We start from the raw sequence: 22,167 nt of genomic DNA, 5'->3' as shown, positions 1-22,167 counted from the left end.
TTACATGCCCACCAAGTTTTGTGTACCCCGGTCTTTCAGTGTCCCGGGAATCATTGACGGAAATTTGGGCATGCGAAAAAGAAAAAAAGAAAGAAAAAAAAATCTGACTAAACCTATATGACCACCGCTTCGCTGCGCGGCGGTCATAATAACACTTGGTTAGACTGTATTAGATAAGCAGTTTTTGCAGTGTATTAATGCCCAGTTGTTGATGTCCACAACATCTTGAAACAACAACCTTCCAATATTCTAAGCTACTAATTAACTAATGCAGGCTCTAAGCTATGTCAAATTCAGTAGCCTATAAGAGACACATTCTTGCCTCTGGGATACCCGCTCCTTGACATTAGATTGAACCTTATGCATATAACAAACAACAAACTGTGCATATGCAGCGTTCACTTCAAATTCAGATAAAAAAAATTATACCTTGACTGCTGCTCTGGCATATGTTTGACCAACCAGTTTGCTTCTGCCACTGCCATTTTCTCTACAAAACTAAAATTCCACGTGCATTTGCCTCCTGATGCATTGACAAATCCTAGAAAATGTTTCTGAATCAATCACTCCAGCCACATTCCTGAATTTCCCCTTGGGGATCAATAAAGTATCTATCTATCTATCTATCTATCTATCTATCTATCTATCAACGTATTATCAATAGGGCCTACTTTGCATGAAATGTCAAGTGCTTATCAATATGCCACATGAAAACGGTGCTGTGTCTATTTTGTTTTTAAATGATGACATTTAGCTTCAAGCAGATTATTCTGAATCGTCTTTGACAAAGTTGAGGATTTAAAATAGGAAGGCAAGACGTATTAACACGTGGCCAAAAGCTATTGTAGCCTAATTATTCTTCCTGTTAAAGATCTCCAGAACAGTGATTTATGCCTATCTGCTCTGTAATATTTGTTTTCCGAGCTGATCTCATGAACACACATCCGGAAAGCGCACCCCCTATGGAAGATTCCATAGGCTAACAAGCCATCACCTACTGCTAGCATTCTATTGAACCCCGTTCATTTTTGCATCACTTTGACAGCGAATAACTTTATAGCTGAAGTGTTTAAAGACTCTATTTGTCCATTGTTTATTTCTAAAGAAACACAACAATTTATGAAAGGCTCCATTACCTTGTACCTCACGTTATGGCCCTGTAGCAGCTATTCTTTGTAAAAATAGGCTAACGATGATGTCATGACCACGTGATTTTCTGTCGCACAGTAGAGATTGGTAGAGACAGGTTGCCCACGTCACATCTACGTGATCAAGCCCAGTTTGCGGTGCAGTACATTCAGCCATCACCGGAAAAGTGCTTCTAATTGACTTAATTTGTCTCCGTCGAAGTCTATGGGATCTGTTTGTCCATTTCTTTTACTTATGGCTTCTCCTTATGGGTGTTAAAGAGACTAGGGGTGTTAAAGAGACTAGGGCTTTCTTGTAAAATCTCAGAAAAAGGTCTCCTCCTGACAACAAGCAAACTTGTTCCAAAACAAGCAAATTTGGCTGCATTCATTGAGTAAATTTGTCTTGATAAGACTCCTTAAAATAAGTCAAAGTCTTCTTAAATTAAGTCAAAATGAACTTTCGAGAGAGTGCTAGATAAGTCTCTAATACTAAAAACAATCACAACATAATTTCATAACTCCTTCACTAGAAAAAAATACCACCAGCCGCCACTGCTTTGTAGCCTTCGGCTGAAGCGGAGCTTTGTTACCAACGTTATCGAGTGGTTTCAGTTTCTCTGCGAGATGTACTTGGAGACGCGCGCACGCATGCATTGAATGAACGCTCATACCACCACACTTAATTGTATGACTCTATGTTTGATGACACCAAATTAGCAAGTATTTTCTTCCTGACTCCAGAAACGTTTGTTTTCTTTTTCTGTCGAAAAAGCGGTTCTGTTCTGTTCTGCGCTTCCTAGATCAATTGCGCAACAAATTATCAGACGAAGTATAATTTCACTCCTCGCCTCCGCGGACCAGTAGCCTAGTCTCCACGGCCCATAGTTTGAGAAAGGCTGGCCTAGCGTGTGAACCCGACGGCCTCCAGCACTTTAGGAGAGATGACAGCAGTCAGAGGGGTGAGACTGTTCAGAATTGGATGCTATGCCACTCGGCAGAATCCAACGCTGAAAACACCCCGATTCCTCCAGCTACGGGAGTTCCGCGTAAATGTAAGTTTAATTTCATCATGGCAGGTAGCATACAGTGTACAATTTAGGAGCAGAATATCGGAATTGTTCCTGTTAAATGAAATATGGTGATGTGCGAGGAAACGTACGCTCGTTTTGAGATTGGATAAACCCAACTAGGCAAATTGACTAGTTTTTCCATTGTGTTTCCGTTTAAAACAGGTTGCAACAGGTTACATTTGCAAGCTAGTCAATAGGCTTAAAATAACATTAAATGTTCAGTGCAGAAGGAATGCATTCAAACCAGAAGAAGATGCTAGATTTAATGAGATTGTTGGTTTTACTTGATGTTAGTTTAAATTAGTGAACCCATGTCTTTACGAATAGCAAATAATCTATTTTTAAGCATGAATTACCGGTAGATGACCTAGGCACGACAACTTCTAGTATGATGACCCTCAATAGACTGTGTTATTATGAAGTGAATGGGGTCTGTGGTTTGTGGCAGTCAGACAAAATAAGTCTCATTTCCATAGTAGGCTATATTTGGGAGCGTACCTATGTTCCCCGGGTCCTATGTCCCCGCTTTGTATGAGACCGGGGAACATAGGACCCTTTTTTAAAACCCTAACCATAACCCCGAGCGGGGAACATAGGACCCGGGACCTGGGGAACATAGGGATGACCCCGTATATTTGGAGACAGTGCTTGCCACTCAGTCTCCGAAATGAAAACTGCGCACAAACAGACCCACAGAAGCGCACTGACTTTACACCATTAACCTATTTCAGTACAGTCTACGGTAAAATCATTTTTTGTTTGTCGAAACCACACCAGAGATGGTTGGCTTGAAAATGTATGCTAATAGCTTAGTTCTGACCAAGTAGGTTTGTGGTTCAGTCTACTTTTTGTTTTCTCTAATATACACCATACACTACTGTATGTCTAGCCAATCAACATGTTCCTTGAGTAGCACGGAAGGGGGGGGGGGGTGTAATTTCATTGGGTGTTAAGCTCAAATGGCAACAACCTTTTGGATTGTAGCTTTTACAGCGGTTCCCTTCTACTGTTATTGTATCTGTTTCAAATATGTGTTGTGTTGAATATCGATATGGCAATTATGTATAAAGTCAATTAAACAGTGCTTGGTTATTTTGGAGTTATTTGGTTAGTTCTCTTTTTGGTTAGGCTCTTCAGGCAATTAAGTGTGTGATGTGACCAGACCGATTCAACAAACACATAAACCTTTCTTTTCACTCCCATTATTCATGAATTGAAGTAGATGTACGTTTTTGGTAACACTTTACTGGACAGTATCGACATAAGAATGACATGACACTGTCATGAACACAAGACACTGTCATGACACATGAACCCTAACCCTAACTCTAACCTAATCCTAACCCTAATTTAGGGTTTACAAAAACCCAATGTCACTTAATAACAGAAGCGTTATGTCATAAACGTTTATGACTTGTTTATGACACATTCATGACAGTGTCATGTCACTCTTATGTCGATACTGTCAAGTAAAGTGTAACCAAGTTTTCTTTCAATGCACACAACTTTGAAAGTTAACACACTGTCACTGATGCCAGTTTAGGGAAGTGTGCAATTGGTATGCTGACAATGTGAAAGTGATCACTACTATGTAGGCCTATGTTACAAATTTAAAGGAACCTTATGTAAGAAATGTATTTCAATTAATCATAAAATGGCCCTGATATGTCACTAGATATTAAGAAATCATGTTCATTTTAAATATCACTGATGTTGATGTTGTCATGTTGTGTTTTGGCCTGATGCGCCACCCTCCACCTATCTACTAATCATGAAGTCAGTAGTGTTTTGACATGCGGTGTTGCCAGCTCTGCCAGTCAGGGGGGAGGGGGAGGGGATACACCGCTCTACAGTAATTTGAAAGTGATTGCAGTACCAGTTTTGGCCACAATCTTACATACAGTTCCTTTAAACATTATTTAGGTTACTCACCAACAGTGAGTGACCGTATTAGGTACTTGCAGGTGCCATGCAGTCAAAGTCAAGGTCAAATTCCATCTAGGACATGTGTACAAGATGACAGCAAACTAAGGGACACTTTGCATTGAGTTCACCTTTTCCCCTGGCGCTTGCAAGGTCTGGCATGCCTTTCATGTAGTTAGCTTGTTAGTTTTAGACCAACACACCTTACTGCTTCTTTAATAATGATGGTCAATGTTGCAGGGAGTTCACCGGCAGCAACCCTTTGACTCCTCAGCGGAAAAGCCACAGTTTCCTGGAGCATCTGCTGAATTTGTTGATCAGCTGGAGTTCATCAAGCCCAATGTAATCTCGGGGATTCCTGTGTACAGAGTGATGGACAGACAGGGACAGATCATCAACCCCTCAGAGGATCCACAGGTTGGAAAACATGTAGAGCTCAGTCCTCCTTAGTGTTTTTGTGGTCTAGACATCATAAAATATTCCTCAGATTCAAATATGCAGCAGCATAATGCAGATTGGCTTGGTTTTCTTTTTAATTGAAAGACAATATTTGGGATACAGGGGATACATTAAGGAATAATGTACTATTCCAGTATTTGGGGAGGGGATACATTAAGGAACACTGATTTTCTTGTCATGCTGGTGCTTTATTGACATTTTTTACTTCAAATTTCAGCTGACTAAAGAGGAGGTCTTGAATTTCTATCAGAAGATGACATTACTGAACACCATGGATCGCATCCTGTATGAATCTCAGAGACAAGTGAGTCCCAATGTAGCCAACTGTCACTTTCAGTGGAACATGTACAACTACTAGCTTAGGTGCAGGGTTAACTGTTCAAGGGTTAGTTTGATTTGTAAAAACTTTTTCCAACAGCATAATGGACAGGCAGGTAGACTGATTTTAGCTTGACTTAACTTGTGTGCACTCTGGCCACATAATGTGCATATAGACAGCGGGGGAAAACTTAGTTACATTTAATACAACTCTTAATGGAATTGCAACAACCCAGTCTCATGCTAACATAAACGGTTCACTTAGCTCAACTGACTATAAACTGGGAGACAAGTAAACACCCAAATGTTATGCTGGCTATTGAAAAGAATAGGTTGAAGGCTATGGTGTGATCAACTGACTTAATTTGATTGAAATGGTAAAATAATAAAATGCCATGATCAATCACTGAACAATTATGACTTTTCTTGCTGAGACGTGCTTATGCAATCAGTAAACTAAAGTAGACCTAAACAATGTGTCCTAAAATGGAATTATTTAAGTATAAGCAAGTATATACTCTTTTGATCCTGTGAGGGAAATTTGGTCTCTGCATTTATCCCAATCCGTGAATTAGTGAAACACACTCAGCACACAGTGAGGTGAAGCACACACTGATCCCGGCGCAGTAAGCTGCCTGCTACAACAGCGGCGCTCGGGGAGCAGTGAGGGGTTAGGTGCCTTGCTCAAGGGCAGTTCAGCTGTTTCTACTGCTCGGGGTTCGAACTGGCAACCCTATGGTTACAAGTCTGAAGCGCTAACCAGTAGGCCACGGCTGCCCCAATTTTGCCCTTGCCTCAGATTTGAAAATAACTTCAGACCTCTTGAAATTTGTCAACTTCCTTCTCAATGTGCCTGCTCTACTCTACTGTATGTGGAACATGTACTTTTTCATGCACAAAGGGTGTTGGTCAGGTGATGTTCTATCCGCGTACTGAGAAATGTTAATGGCTGCTTTTTGTTGTAGGGTCGTATCTCATTCTACTCGACTAACTATGGTGAGGAGGGAACACATATTGGAAGTGCTGCAGCATTGGATCCCAATGATCTTGTCTTTGGCCAGTATCGTGAAGTTGGTGAGAAGTTAATTTGGATAGTGTTCCCTATACCAAACCAAAAATTAAGCTATTTTGAAATGTCTTGTGTAAGGAGGTTGTACACTTAACACATTATTAAAAAGAATAGTTCTGCATTCTCAGAACAGTTTGCTTTTGCATCAAAGATTTTGATTGATTTGAAACTGGGTTTGTGTTTGTATTGGCTATGTAATAGTGAAATGAATGTTAGGTGAAGTCACATACTGTAGATTATTCTGATTTCTGTTTTATTTTAGGTGTCCTCATGTACCGTGGCTTCCCATTGGACCTGTTCATGGCACAATGCTATGCAAATGCTGATGACCTTGGGAAAGGCAGGCAGATGCCAGTCCACTATGGTAGCAAAGACCTGAACTTTGTCACAATCTCTTCTCCACTGGCAACTCAGATTCCACAAGGTAAGCATCCCACTCTGTCAAACTGTATGCAGCTTAACAGAAAACAACCTCTCTTTACTGGCATTACGAAAGGCTATGACAACATTTGTGTATAAAGTGTAAATATGTTGTACAAATGTAACAGAGCTATCAGTTGCCACAGTAAAATTGTATATGTGTTGTGTAAGTGTGTATGAGGAGACAAGCAGTGTTGTTTGATTCACATGCTTCTCTATTCTAGCTGCTGGGGCCGCCTATGCCTTGAAGAGGGAGAACGATAAACGCGCAGTCATTTGCTACTTCGGAGAGGGGGCAGCAAGTGAGGGTGATGCCCATGCTGGGTTCAACTTCTCGGCCACACTGGAGTGTCCGCTAATTTTCTTCTGTCGTAACAACGGATATGCCATCTCTACACCTACCAATGAGCAGTACAGGGGTGATGGCATTGGTGAGTTCCTCAACCAACAGTTGTATACATATTCCTTTTGTAAGGCAGTGATTTGGCTTTTTGTTGTGAAGCATTAAAGTAGAGTTGAACTTGCCACTCTTTTTCTCCTACACCTCCTAGCTGCTCGTGGCCCTGGCTACGGGATGATGTCCATCCGTGTAGACGGCAATGATGTCTTTGCAGTTTACAATGCAACAAAGGAGGCTCGTCGCAGGGCCGTTGCTGAGAACCAGCCCTTCCTTATAGAGGCTATGACATATAGGTACGTGATGCTCTGTTTTTTCCCCTCAAGAATTGTGTTCTTTGACATTATTTTGAACTACTTTACCACCAGGGTTTCCATTACAGTTACACTACTTAATTTTTTTAACCTAAACAAAGTAGTGACAGAGGCCATTAGAGGATATTTCCTGGTTAATTTGTTGACCACTCAACCCACCAAAACATGTTGCTTTTTGGCAGGGTGGTGGTATAAGGATTCAGTAACCACTTTGCTTGACAAATACATGGCAGATAGATGATTTAGAAGATAAAGTGACTCTGCTTAAGCATCTCCTCCTCTTCTCTCCTTTCAGGATTGGTCACCATAGCACCAGTGATGACAGCTCGGCATACCGATCAGTGGAAGAAGTAAACTACTGGGACAAGCAAGACAACCCCATCTCACGCCTGCGTCACTACATGAACGCACGCAACTGGTGGGGTGAGGAAGAAGAGCGAACCTGGAGGAAACAGTCTCGCAAGCTGGTCATGGAAGCTTTTGAGAAGGCTGAGAGGCGGCTGAAGCCCAAAGTTGACCTGCTCTTCTCAGACGTGTATCAGGAAATGACTCCCAACTTGGAGAAGCAGAAGGATGCTATGTGGAGGCATATTCAGCAGTACAAAGAGCATTACCCAATTGACCTTTATGAGAAATAAAATAGCTGGACTAAGTTTGGAATATTAGGTATGTTGGTTGAAAAATTGTAGTGATTATATTTGTGTGTGGGTGTGGGTTATCTAACAGCATCATGAGAAATGCTGGACCAGATGGTTGAGAATGGGATGGGGTTCACGTTCTCCACCAGGGGCCTCAACAATATTGTATTTTAGTGCCTTGAAATGTATTGCAGCTTTTCAAATCTGGAATTACTGCTCATCACAAATAGAAACTTGGTTGTCGCTTCATGTTTGTGTTGTCCTTGTGTACCTTGTGTATCTCTTTGTTTTACATTCTACACAGCCAGTAGCCACAAGTGGAAAGGAGATGTTGGCATAGTGAAGCATTTAACTGTTACATAAATGCTGTGGTCCTCATATATCTTTTATATTAGTTATTTATTCTACTCTTGGTTGTTTATGAGGTGTTTCGGAAACACAACTCCAAGGTCTCATTTGACAACTTTGTAGACAGCAAAAGCGTTGTCTTTCTTTTTTGCAGTGTCACATCTATCCCGCTTTTTCCTCATTCTTCAACCAGTCTGACAAGTTTTTAAAGTAACACTGAGTTTTTTTTTTATTATTGGGGTTTCATTTCCTGTTCAACTTTCTATAGACACATGATTTAGTCTTTGGCCTTCTGAGCTAAGAAAAAAAAATCATTCTTACTGAAAAATTCAGTAAGAATTTTTGGATTGTTATTTTTTTTCCAAATAAAAATGTTTGCAATGCCAATCACATATCAGCATTGTTTATATTCTATTATATTCTTTGTTTGTGAAGTGATAAGAAAATCAACTCTAACTTTGTAACTTTAACTTGAACAAACTAACAGGCCATTGGCAAGAAATATTTGTAATCGTGGTGAGATTTTGGTTTGAGGTCAAAACAGTATTTAAAACCACTACACATAGGGATGGGGATTAACAGTAGCTGTGACTTTTCTGAATAAATGACATTCTAAAATACTTTTGTTTGTGAGACTGTTGTCCTTTGTTGAGACACTGATGAAAACATTAATATTTACTTGCTGAAATTTTGCAACCAAATCATCATAAACTTAAATCAAAGCCCTTAAATTGTATAGAATTTAGTAAAAAGTTTCTCAACTTCCTCTTGTTAAGGAAAATGCTGATCAAGAGAGATCGGTGTTCAAACTAATCCATTTTGTCTGGGGAATTAAGAATTGTTAAAAGGGGGGGGGGGGGGGGGTCATTCTTCTAAGGCACTTTCTACAATACTGTACATCCAAAAATGTCCTAAGCTTATTCAGTCAAATGTCCATACACTGGATAGAAAACAGTTTTGTGTACCCTAACCCTTCACCATCTAGTAGTCTACATTTTTGAGGTTTTGAGTTTGTTTCTGGATTAGGTTCTATTTTGACCACTAGAGCGCAGCAAACACTGGTTTTATGATACCACACAAACTGAGCCTAGATCAGGGTTCGGCAACCCACGGCTCCGGAGCCATGCGGCTCTTTGATCCCTCTGATGCGGCTCAGCTTTTGAAATTAATTAATGAGTATTTAATTAAAATGTATTTTAGTTAGTTCATTTTCAAAATGTAATATTGTAAGTCTATCTGAGTAATTTAGCCGATATAACTTTCCACCTCACTTGACTCCGTAACCGTAGCCTATAGCTGCACAATATTGTTACATTCGCGGTTCATTGCCATATGTCAATATCAAACAAAATCACCGATTTCCCTCCATTTCAGTCAACGAGAACACTTTAATTGTTATTGTTGATGTGTGCGCTTGCTGTAGGCTAGATAAGGAAAATGTCAAAAAGGAAAGGTCAGCGACCACCACAGCTTGCGAGCGCGAACACAAGGCTGAAATGGGAAAGTTTCCATCCGAAGACTGATTCTGAAAACGCAAAATGAACTGCCCGTTATATATCGCACACTGCAAGGAGTTAGTATTGCTGTGTTAAACCCTGTTTGGTTCCACTTGCATGTGAGAAATCTTTCTCACATATGAAAAATATAAAGACAAACCTGCGCTCATGTTTAAGGGCAATTCCGTGCAAAACTGTCACATCCATAACGCCAACACAATGCCATGGTAGCCTATGACAGTTTTGCGTGGAGTTGCCCTTAAATGGTGACAGCCTCAATTCTTGCATGAAACTTCATGTCACTGAATATGAGCCAGCCAGAGTCCAAGGCCATCACCAAATCTTACCTCTGGTAGGCCTAATGTTCAATTTCGCCAATGACATGTCAACGAAAATTGAGTGTTGTGTTGTTAACTATGATGTTACTTTGCATACCAAAGGACACTGGAAAAATAGGGGGTGTGTTTAGCCTACATGGGAAGCCTAAGGCCTATACTTCTGTCATTCCACTTTACATTTCAAGTTACTTGCACATTAAAACTAGTAGAAAATGTAGGCTAGCCTATTTAAAAATCCTCTGTTGAATGAAAGTAACTGTATGTTAAATATCCAAACTTTTTCTTGTAACCGTCTTGTGGCTCTTCTGAGATTAAAAAAATAATAAATTTGGTAAAAGTGGCTCTCCAGGCAAAAAAGGTTGCCGACCCCTGGCCTAGATGAATGAAATGCTCACATGACAAATGGACTAAATGGAATTTCTGTAAGTTGCTTGTAAATGTGTGTAATTGTAAAAATACCAAACTTATTCTTATTTCACTTTCTATCATCCAGATATGTTGTATGTTTTCTTTTTTGTTTGGCCAATTGTATAGTCTTTTCACTCGGCGCATAATCATATACCTATAACTCAGCGGTTCTGATCTCATTTTCTTTCATAGTGTGACCTTTATGTTGGCCACATTATAAAAGTAACCAAAAAAACAAACATCATTTTAACTATGACTCCCTTTAAATATAAATCCGCTCTACACAACAGAATGTGCTACTTTGAGAACTAGTCTTCCTCTCCTTCCATGGTAAAAGTGCCTATGGGAACCTGGACTCGACCCCTAACCTTGACCATAGTGTAAGTGTTTAGTTTGTAGGGACATAATGACTAGTGAGTGTAAGTACAGCATGTGTCACACAGGTATGCAACTTCAAAGTGCTCTGGACAACTTGTAATGTTGAGGTTGTGCTTGCATTTTAAAGGTGTTTTTAGTTTTTCCTTTGAAAGGGGGGAAATATTAGGAATGGGATTATCAAGTGTCCATACCTCTAATAACTCTCAGATCGATCCTTAAAGTTGATGAGCAGTGGCTTGCATCTAGTGAGGGTTAATATTTTGTCTGATAATTATGATCAATAAAGAATGTTATAATAATATATAATAGCTAACAAAAATGGATCAAAACATTATACTTGTACTCATACAAAAAATACTATTAACAATATTTGCATATATTTTCAAGTAGCTTTCCCCCTGTAATCTAGAAAGGACTGGTTAGGAGTGGGGAACCTCTACTTAAAGTCCCGTATATTTCATATGTCACAGCAGTCCCTCTGAACCCTGTTTGCTATGCTTTTCCTGATCATTTAGACTCTGTATATCATCTTGTGATGATATGTTATGCCCTCTCATGTTATGCCCTATTAGAGTGGAGGGTCACAAACGTTGTCTCACATGCATGGGAAGGAGGCCACAAAATCCAAGCCCACATTCCTGGGCCACATTAACTAGAGGACAGAGCATCTCATCCCAGCTCTTGGCCAACACTGACTTTTGCCTTGGTCTCACCCACACCGTAAATCAGTGATTGGACTTCAAGTAATATTATTGCCTGAGTGAAATGTTTGCAGCTTTTAATTGTAGAGCACTGGCATGACTAATGTCAGAGTAGAGGCTCTGTAATACTTGTAGAGAGCTATAGCTGGCCTTGAGCAAAGTCCTCCCCTCAAGAGACTGGTTAGCAGGTTTCACCTTTTTATTTACACTTTTCTGTTATTCTAACTGCAGTTTTATCTGTCTATCTGGTTGTGGTGGTGCCATTAACACATATTTCACCTGCCTGGAATGCATTCATTTACATTGAAAAGGGCCCAATCAAAGCATTTGATCTCTACACACGGGGTCCATAATAGACATGACTATATGACTGTTTTCAGCTTCCATAGACTTTTTTACAGCACACACGACATGGAATGCATACATCATAAACTGAATATACTTTTTTAACTACGGAAAATGTTTTAGAATTCCAGTCATACAGGTAATGAGTCACCTTGCTGTCTCACCTGAAGTCTTGAACTTTTTTTGTCTCCATGGAGATGGAGCCATCACAAATGTCACACACCGCCCCACTCTTAACTCACCACCATCTCAGCCTGGCTCTGCTGTCAACATGTGTCACCCAAATGAGCGGTCAGACTTTGTTTTAGACATTGTTTTGACATGCATTCCAATGTCTGCATCTTTGGTCATTGAAGATGATCTACATTGTCAAAGCAAAACCTGGCTCACATTTTTGTTAGTCAGCTGGCTAAGGCTTTTAGGAAATATTGTAGGCCTTCCAGCCACTAGTGGTAAGGACAATGTGTACTGTATCCTCAGTATGTCCACATTTACTTCGAAATCTGGACTGTTTTTAATTAGTGAATCCTAGTGAGTACCATTACATTCTATGATAGAATATTTTAAACAAGCTGATTCAGTTCATTTTTAGAAATAAATGTTGCATATGTGAAAGTAGGCTATTGTGTGCATATTAGAGTTGGGAATGTGTTTATGTGAGTGTGTAAATGTACGTGCATGGTTGCACCTTGCAAAACCACTAGGCCTACTGTTTACACATGTGGCATACATACTTACCAAGCAATAAAAATGGTCCTGACATCATCATGACTAATTATTTCCCACAATTGGAGGCAACTGTTAAAGGTGTGGTTAGCACGTACATGCTTTCAAACCAATAGCATTTTTTTGTTACATTCAGTGAATATCTCCTCATGATCCGCTAACTGCCCATCCTGTAAGTACACTGTAAATCAAAAACACTTTCTGTAGGCAGCCCAGGCACCGAAAACTGGAAACAAACAAAGTGGGGGCAGCCTGTCCCCGAAACAAAAAACGAAACACTGTGTACAGTTTCTCTGGGAATACTGAAGGGAAAGGGGAGCTACCTCTCTGTTGTGTTTTGTTTGGTCCTTGGTTAAAATATAATGTATGTTGTATTGGACAAAAGCATCTGATACGAAATTCAGACATAAACAATGCAACATCATGCACAATCGCTGACTGCACCTTTAAATGACGTAAGAAAATTGGGCTCTTTTTATATTCATACAATATTTGACCATATATTTAAAAAAAAAAAAACATTCAAAACACTTTTACACATTTATTTCCAGCATTGGAATTGGATTACTTTTACACCAGCATTGAACAGTTATGAAGTTGTTTACAAAGTGCCAGAGTGAGAGTAATCTCCTCCCCAGTGGATCTGAGAGTGACTCATCCCTCCATTCCCCTGCAAACTCTCTCTTTCCATAGACGAGCAATGAACAAACAGGCTCTTAACTCTGAGTCACTGTCTCAAAGAGCTGTGTGCTTGTATGTGTGTGGTGTTTGTGTCGTAGGACGGAAGGGGGCAAACTCTTCTTAAAGGTTTGACTTCCTTTCTAAAAGGTGAATGCCAAGAAATGACATCATCCCCAGCACCTTCCATGCCCCATGTGGAGGGCCTTGCCAACTTACAAGGGCAGATACGGAGACCAGAGAGAGGAGACATGTGCAGACACAGCCCTGCAAGCTTCTTTTTTTAACGACTTCATGGATGGAAGGGCCAGGAGGTTCCAGACAACCTGGCTGTCGGCTTGATTTCCATTACGCTCACTCTTTTCACTGCCTTTGACTTTTAACAAGATTTTGGGAACCCCCTAATGTGGCACAATGTCAGCCACTATTTCTAAAAGGTACTGCACAAGTTTTACACCCTTTTTACGTCCATATTTCGATGGACCCAATGAATCAATGTGGTTACCCACAAATACTAGCCTGACGAGCCAGACCCACATTAAAATATAGGGTCTGGGCACTCACCGTTCGCAGTGCTCAGTCCGAGGGGCGGGATAATCAGTTGTCTTTCAAATTCCCTCTGCACGCAATAGGACAGCGGCAGCGCTATGAGTCCCATGCGTTTCCCACCAGCGGAGCTAGTTGGCTAGTTCAAACGTTAGCCAACTTAATAAAAGCTTAACTCGTGTCACACTGTTCCCCAACAGCAACATCCATCTTATTTGTTTTCAAGTAGCAGGGAATTCAAGCCAAACCGTTGCAACTCTGCCATCAATCATTATGTTAAGCCCACCTAACGACTCTATACACGATTTTATTGGCCTGATTGAGTTTCGATTTCTGGAGCTCACAAGCCAACAGAGAGTTGCTAGACTAGCCCTGGCAGCAAATGTAATTTGCTGCCGCTAGGGGCGCGCCTAGATTTCTAGGCTACACAAATACGTCAGCAGCATTTCTTTCAAACAGACATCATGTTCTCTGTTGTCCATTATGCAATGATCCATTATGCAAATTTATTTTAAGTTCAAAGTGTGGCTCATTGTAAAAAGCCACTGTGTCTTTTTTGAATAAAGGACAATATGAAATCAGTCTTGACCTAGACTTTGAAAATGGCCTTTTCTATTAGAACGGCAGATATATTGTAATGTTAGCAAATGTAATGTCTTGTTTACGTGTTCCTATGGGTGCTCATTATCCTTCACGGCCTTACTGAGAACATGCATTTACAACAAAAACAGGCATGAAAAAAATGCAGAGGAAAACTACTTATTACCCTGGTTTGAATGAAAGGTGGTTTCAAATTTCATGAGTTTTAAAGTAAGTCCTGGCTTAGAAAATAGTTATTTCTTCCAAGGTTGTCAATGGCTGCCCGAGCCTGGCCTTGATTTATTCATGGCGACTGATAATTGCTAGTGTCTTGTCATCTGTCAGAGACTAGGGCAAGGATACTCCTAACTACATACTTGAAGCATTCTGTGCAAAACAATAAATCTGCCAAACCCAGTCATAAATCAGTGGCTCTCTGAAGAAGGCCGTATATGCGCACAAACCCGAGTTAGTCAGCACAGAGGCGGGGAAGAATGGCTTGAAGTGCGAAAAAAAAAAACATTTCCGTTACAAATTAATCAAGGATGTTTGCTGCCACACATCTACTGTAATGCACTGTGTCGTAATTACAGTGCAGCAGAAAGTGTACCGTCAGTGGGGAAACGGATCGCTTCCGATTGCTGGTGCTGTGGACCAACCCACTGCTCTAGAGTTGATTGAGGGAGTCTCCCAAGTTATTCATTTAAAAGTGGTTGAAAGGGAAGTAAGCAGAAACGGTTTAACATGGAAGGCCTCAGAATCAATAAAGTTATTTCAGTAATTGCACAATAAATATGTTTAGATTAATAATTTCGCTGTTGTTTTTCAAGCATACACCAAACAGCAGATATCGGGTATGCCAAAAAAGAGCTAAATCCACCTGCACATAAGGATACTTCAAAATATGTTATCTAGACCCCAACAAGTTCTGTGTTATGGGCAAGTTATGTGAGAATGTGGCAGCAGAAAGACACTAAGGAGCCAACGTTAGATGCACTTGTATAGGTTTAATTTGAGTGACCAGCTCTCCTGCTCTAGGAAGTGGAGGTCACTTTTGCTGAGCAGTTCAGGTGAAGTGCTCCCTGGAGGACAGGTTCTCAACCTCTGACCTCACACTCAAAGCCTTCACTGCTGTAAATCACCTTCTGGGCTGGTTAGTATGAGGTTTAGAAATGTGCATTTGCAAGTTCAGTAAAAAAAAGTTTTCTTTTCAGTTTTTTCTTCTTTTATTTGACACCACTAGCTTGTGAATTGTTGTGACATTTTTTGTTTGGGCATCATGAATGAGTTGTTCAGCTACAAAAAAGTGAAAATCGCTAAAAAATCTGAAGCTTTTTCATAAACCTATTCATGCATCATATCATCCTTTTTAATGATAGTCTGTGCAACACATACTCATTGCTCGCCACCCCTCTGTGTCAGAACAGAGAAAGGTATGGGAGAATATAATCAGTTCCCACGCTTGGGCCTTCTGAAATCAAGCCTGCAATTAGCTGGTACCTAACTCCCCCTGCTTGGTCCCCCTTTGCCCTCTCCTCTTATGTCCAACCGATAAACTTTTTACTACAGGTAATTATGTGGTCAGCACCAAACCACTGGGACAGTCTGGGTCAGTCACATGATTGGGCCTTCAGGGAAACCTGTCCAGTGTGTGGACCTCAAAGGCGGTTGGTAGGATTGGGGTCGAGAACAATTAAGGTCATGGACACAACAGAGCATGATCTGTGTGCTAGTCCTCCCAGGGTACCCTTAGGTTACACAGTGTTGAATTTCATTGTTTAATAACAAATTACAAGACTCATATCAAACTTACACTTTAAGATTAGAGTGGCAGGAATTTAGTGATAACATAGAATAGATATAACCTTAGATGCATACAGTGCAACCAGTACACTACAATTACTGTATGTGGAAAACTTGAAAGGGTCTGAAAACTTTCCGGTTGCACTATATCTTTCCATGGTCCTATTTCCACTGCAATGGCATAAATAGACATCATCAGTTAAGGAGGAATTGGATGTATGGTTCATACAATGTATCAGTAGAAAAGGGGATACAAGGGAGTATGAGTAACATGTTCCTTTGGGAAAAAAATTCTGAGTTTTTGACCCTCCATATGCCTTCACTGAGTCAACCTATGATTAGCATGCAAAGGTTATGGCTTCTATAACTAATTTCAAATTATAGAGAGGGGCACCATGACACAATTCAGGAGCCTGTGTTTAGCCAACCCATACATTATGCTCTAATTGTAGAACAAGAAAAGGAAGGACAGTGTTGTTATTCTGCCACCACAAGAAACATTTCATCTTTTGCCACTGGAGTGGAAAACACCTTGAGTATTTGTACTTGAGTAAGTGTAAATGTCAAAACAACCATTACAGCACATTATGTCCCGAAAGTGTTGCTCATCTCATGTCAATCAGGACATGCGAAGTAAACTGTATAATAAAGTCATATGGCAATTCCATGTGATGCATTTGCACATACTATCCAAAAACCCTCACCACGTTGGAACCACAAGTAGAACTTGGTAGTTACCTTCAATGAAAGTGCAAACTGTATTTGGCACATAAGACGTTTTGGAAATTTTCATGAATTGGTTGAATTACAGCCCGAACATACTGTAGCCTGTATAGTCTATTGATGTTTGTCAACATCAAGAGACTAGCAAAGCCTTTCTTCTCAGACCTGTGTCCAAATCCCCTACACACGTGTCAGCCCTAACATGCCAATTCAAGCTTGGATTTAGGTTCCTACCACACCAATTTCTGTAGTATCTATTTATTAAAACAAGCACCCATGCCCCCCAAAGACATATTAGATTCTTAAACAAAAAAAACAATAGTTAATAATTTCTGCAGGTGACCTTTTTTTCCCCATCACCTGAGATATTCTTGATTTTTGGAGAAAACAGTTCTGGATCAATTGGTCTGGTAAAGATAGAAATCTTGGCTCAATTGCACATTATTCTACTGAAAAGGGAAGATGTGGATCGAGACCTATAGTCCCTTAGAAGTCACCCAGTGAAGTGGGGCCATTTTGATTTAACAATGACCATAAATGGAGGAAACAAGTGATTATGAAATTACTGAGGCTGTTAGGGGTGGTAGGATCTTACAACACTTCCAAAGCCCATCAGCACTACACACTTTCTGCAGGGAACAACCAAAAACAGGTCCCCTCCTAATGGCCTGCTTAGTGGCCCCGCAGTAAAATGAGTTCAGGAAGGAAGCAATGTGTTCAAATGACTTCCCGTTCAGTGAGAGGTTATGGCACCGCCACCCTCAGCTGATATGATCACTGCAGGGGGGATTTCACTGGCTGCAGGATAAGCACAGAAGAGGCATTACGGCTGTGCCTTCATTATTTCCAGACAGGTGCTAAGATTGTCAATTATCAGATCAGATAGAGCAGGAACATTTTGTTATCATTTGGAAAGAAAAACAAACAGTGCTATTTTCTTAATCAGCTTAATACATACTGGCAGCATCCCTCCTGTGAGTATTTACTATTATAAACTAGGAATATGAGGTCCCCAGTACAGGGGCTATGGTGTGGACACATCAGATGGTGTGTGTGTGCAGTCTGTGCACGTGTGTGAATACACATGAGGCATGTGATGAACACAAATCTATTACGAGACTAGTTTGATGAATTAGATTCTACTGAGTTAGGATTATATCATGCATTCACTTGGAACAAAATGCTCAGTTTAAAATGGGCCACAGAGGGTAGGGAGGTGGGAACCGGGGAAAAGGGGTGGTTTGGGCAGAATGCAGGGGCTAAAGAGAACCTGCGCCAAGAGCGATCATAGGTGATAATTGTAAAATATTTGTGTTCCTCCATCCTAAGGCTTTGAAGTCCAGGCCGCTGTCTGTTCTTGCCCTGATGGGACAGTTGGAGCTGATTTATAGGGCTGCAGACACCCAAATTACACTGTCCGTCCACTTCTGCACAGGCAAGGGGGGTAATCGCTTAATGCAACATGCTAATTGTAGTCATGAAGATTATTTGGAGTTATGTGACCCTTGGATAAGTGTTTTTCGCCCTTGTCCCAGGTGTGAATAGGAACTGGTAGGGGAAAGGAGCATATCTGATAAGGCTGCAATTTGTCTCAATTTTTCACTCAACAGGCTCTGAGAGAGATTACTTTCAATCCATCTTTATTCCAGCCGAAATTCAAAGTATTTTGTTGTGAAAAAAGGTGTTGTCTGTTTAATATGAAATAGCATTCATATTTGTTTCTGATTTAATACTGTAATCTTATTGTCATTTGCATTTTGTAAAAAAACAAAAGCAATTGTAGGTTACAAAAAGAGGATATGATTATGGCTATTGCAGCAGTTTTCATATATTTGCTTCACCTTTGCGATCGGAATGAATATGAGCACAAGGATACCAAATCAGAATAAAAAACAAATAAACAAGTCAACAGCATAAACAAACCCAATTGACAATCTACACGATCAATCAATGCTGCACCGAAATTTGAGTTTGACAAAAGCTATCTGCGTTTCTCAAGAGTTGGACACAGTAAACAGAAGAGCAGTTGAAAAGAGCCGCAGAGATTCTGTATCCAGTGGGGGTGTGCCAAAGCAGTTGAGAGATGGCTGCTTGAGTTTGCCTGCAGGGAGCTCATAAACACATAGCGCACCTTTGCTTATAGGCAAGCGCACCATGTGACACATTACTAGTCAGCCTTTAAAAGCACCTCTCGCCTGTCAGAGCGAGTCACAGGTAATCACAGAGCAGACAGACAAGGTGGAGAGGGACTGTTAGAGCAGGTCGGTGCTAACAGACAACAAGCTGGTTTTGAGTACGTGCCGAGGATCCCACGAACACAGCCTGTTTGCTCCAACACGACAGGAGGGTCAGAGGGTTTGCTCTCAGAACAGCAGCTCCCATCGCTGATATAGAGTGCTGAATTTGAGGACCAAACCGCTAGAGTTGATCTCAACCAGCCATGAGCAGTCTCGCCAGCAACACAGAGTCCGAGTTTTCTGATGAAGAGCTGGACAGCAGTTCCTTGGGCCCGGAGGATGATAGCAGTGGAAGTGAAGCGAACTTCAAGAAGACTTCTCTTGAGAGGGACAATGCGTCAAGCTCCGGTCAGAACCAGGGGACCTCAAAAGCTGGCAGTAAGAAGCGGAGTAGGCCAGTGCGCTCCAAAGCCCGCCGGGTAGCGGCCAATGTCCGTGAACGTAAACGTATCCTGGACTACAACCAAGCTTTCAACTCGCTGCGTATGGCCCTTAACCACGACCTCAGTGGCAAGCGGCTGTCCAAGATTGCCACACTGCGTCGGGCCATAAACCGTATCTCTGCACTCTCCATCTTCCTAAGAAACCATCCAGCACCGCCAGCAGAGAGAGCCTGTAGCCACACGGAGTGTGTCCATGGCCCTCAGGAGGAGCACAGAAGGCTGGTCCCAGTGAAGGAGAGGGGCTATCAGTCGGAGAAGTACCTCGTTCACCAGCAGCCTGAACTGCAAACCCCACAAACGCACAAACCTTACGGTCACATGATGCCTTCTGAGCCAGCCCAGCCCTACCTGGACGTACCGCTGCACCCTGGGACCACATGCCCACCCTCGCCACACTATGCCCAGTACTCAACAGACTCCCAGCTGTGCATGGGCCAAGGACTCTACAGCCACCCACGTGAGGAAACATTCAACAACAACAACAACAACAACAACGACAACAGTGGCCAGTTCTATGGTGTGGGACCAGGCTACCAGTACGGGGTGAAAGCCACTTGTCACCAAAATCATGTGGACAACTTTGTAGACTCCTCTGCGGTGCCTTTTTCTTGGCAGTTTGGTTACTTGCAGGGTGCCAGCTACCAGCAGTCTCTTAGTATGCACTGACACATCTGGGACAGACTTTAAAAGATGCAGACACTTGAGTATGCTGGAGAGACACTTTCAAAGCTGTGCACCTATCAAAGTATGCAGGATTAAATAGACAAAAAAGATTGTGTACCTTTCCTCAGGAAACAGAATGATTCCCTACCTTGAATGCTGCAACTGACCTTGCAAAATGACAGTGTGATGGCAGGTTTTTATATGGTGTGGGTGTGAGGCACATTGAATGAGATGGCTATATTTTCTCTACGGTAAAAAGCTCTTTCAAACACTATGGTATAATAAATCTCTTTGAATGCACATTTCGAATAGGCAGGCTGTGACAGTGTGCGCTTTTCCCCAGTACAATGCATACAATTTAGACGGAGTCTGAATGTGCTTTTCCATCTTTGGGGCTGCTCTAAAAATGACCATGTAAGAGGTGTCAGCTTGGATGAGAGGCCACTCAGAGAGGAAATGCCTCTCAAATAGGTATGCATAGATTTTAGAGAGAGAGAAATGTTAAGAGTGGATAAGCAAGTTTGAGTGAGAAAGTGTGATTCATATATGTGAGTTAATGTATAGTATTTTTCTCTGTGTGTGTGTGTGTGTGTGTGTGTGTGTGTTTATGAGAGAGAAGTAAAGGCATCAATGTTCCTCTTCTCTCCAGACCCCAGAGAAAGCAACTTGTTACTCTTTGTATTTCAAACCATGATGTCAGTGATGCAATATTTTATTTTTATAAGTTCCAGTGCCTGTTTTTTGACGAGTTAATAAAGATGAGTCACTCCATACAGATATATATGCAAAAGAAAAAATATGCTTAATCTTTCTTCCTCAACTTTGAGAGCACACACAAACAGAAGACACACAAACAGAAGAGTATTAAGAGCTATTTTTCTTGTCGGTTACGGATACAATATAACTGGTTTGTTAGCTTCCTCCGCTCTCTCTGTGTTGGAATGTGTGGGCTTCAACAAAACACCCCCTATGACTTGCGGTACATATTTTTTTCATCCTGTAATTACCATCAGTTGTCAAATTCCTTTTCCTGAATGAGGTGGTTCGTCCACTATGGAAGGAGGAACCATTCAACCTGATAATTTGAGGACCACAACTGGTATGTCCAATGAAACCCCAAAATGAAAAGTAAGCTTAAAACTAATGAACGGGTAAATGTTTACTTCAGGTGCAAGAAAAACAGTTACTAAATCCAAAAAGTTAAAACTACACTACAATGCATTAATTTCATACAGCGGCATACAATTCCACACATACTAGTGACAGATCAATCAAAATGTCAGTATTTGAAACACAGCCACATCTTTTTACATTACATTACATTTGGCTGACACATTTTTAACCAAAGCGACTTACAACATGGTAAACAGTTTAAGTTTTAAAGCAATTCTCTCAACAATTATAGGACAATTTAAAAAAGGTAGAGTACAGTAAGACTAAGTGCATCAGTGAGTGCAGTTTTTAAAGAGTCGAGTGTCAGTTCTAGTCAGCTGGTAAGTGCTAGTATCAGCAAGATTAGTTGTAAGTAGTGCTATGACAGGAGATGTTCTCTGAAGAGCTGGGTCTTCAGGAGTTGTTTGAAGATGGAGAGGGATGTCCCTGCTCTAGTAGGAACTGGTAGTGCGTTCCACCAACGAGGAACAACAGATGAGAAAAGTTTGGATTGGCCTGAGCGTACCGGTGGCAGAGCTAGACGTCGTTCGTCTGAGGAGCGCAGCGGTCTGGAGGTAGCGTATGTCTGTATGAGGGCATTCAAATAGGTGGGAGCAGAACCGGAGACTACCTTGTAGACAAGCGTTAGAGCCTTGAATTTGACATACTAAAGCAACAGGAGTCAATACCAAGTCAATGCAGACCAGGTCCAGACAAAACCTGTCTTAAACCCTCTCAACTCAACTAACATATCAACAGATAACAGATAGATGACATTTCAGTTATAGGAAGCCTGACACTAAAAGTCATTACAAGTTTAGCATGGTACTGTGGATCGGTCTTAGCACCAGTGATGTCTGTCTGA

The 22,167-nt window shown here is 41.1% G+C and overlaps 2 protein-coding genes across 2 annotated transcripts; both read left to right on the top strand.

The window, feature by feature from the left end:
- Positions 1-1,736: 1,736 nt before the first annotated feature.
- On the top strand, positions 1,737-8,706 carry LOC143121505 (2-oxoisovalerate dehydrogenase subunit alpha, mitochondrial-like). Its single transcript, XM_076281889.1, has 8 exons — positions 1,737-2,182; positions 4,364-4,540; positions 4,800-4,886; positions 5,866-5,974; positions 6,232-6,393; positions 6,614-6,820; positions 6,941-7,082; positions 7,396-8,706. The coding sequence occupies exons 1-8, from the start codon at positions 2,072-2,074 to the stop codon at positions 7,736-7,738; spliced, it is 1,338 nt and encodes a 445-aa protein (XP_076138004.1). The 5' UTR covers positions 1,737-2,071; the 3' UTR covers positions 7,739-8,706.
- A 10,541-nt stretch (positions 8,707-19,247) lies between these two features.
- LOC143122246 (class A basic helix-loop-helix protein 9) lies at positions 19,248-20,153 on the top strand. Its single transcript, XM_076283105.1, has one exon. The coding sequence runs from the start codon at positions 19,248-19,250 to the stop codon at positions 20,151-20,153; it is 906 nt and encodes a 301-aa protein (XP_076139220.1).
- The last annotated feature ends 2,014 nt before the right edge of the window (positions 20,154-22,167 follow it).

Source organism: Alosa pseudoharengus, unplaced genomic scaffold (genome assembly GCF_046254945.1).
Source record: "Alosa pseudoharengus isolate Yale_2024_CS ecotype anadromous, Long Island Sound unplaced genomic scaffold, YU_APseudo_1.1 YU_APseudo_1.1_scf_13, whole genome shotgun sequence".
Taxonomy (NCBI): Eukaryota; Metazoa; Chordata; class Actinopteri; order Clupeiformes; family Clupeidae; genus Alosa; species Alosa pseudoharengus.
This window is presented reverse-complemented; position numbering and strand designations above follow the sequence as displayed.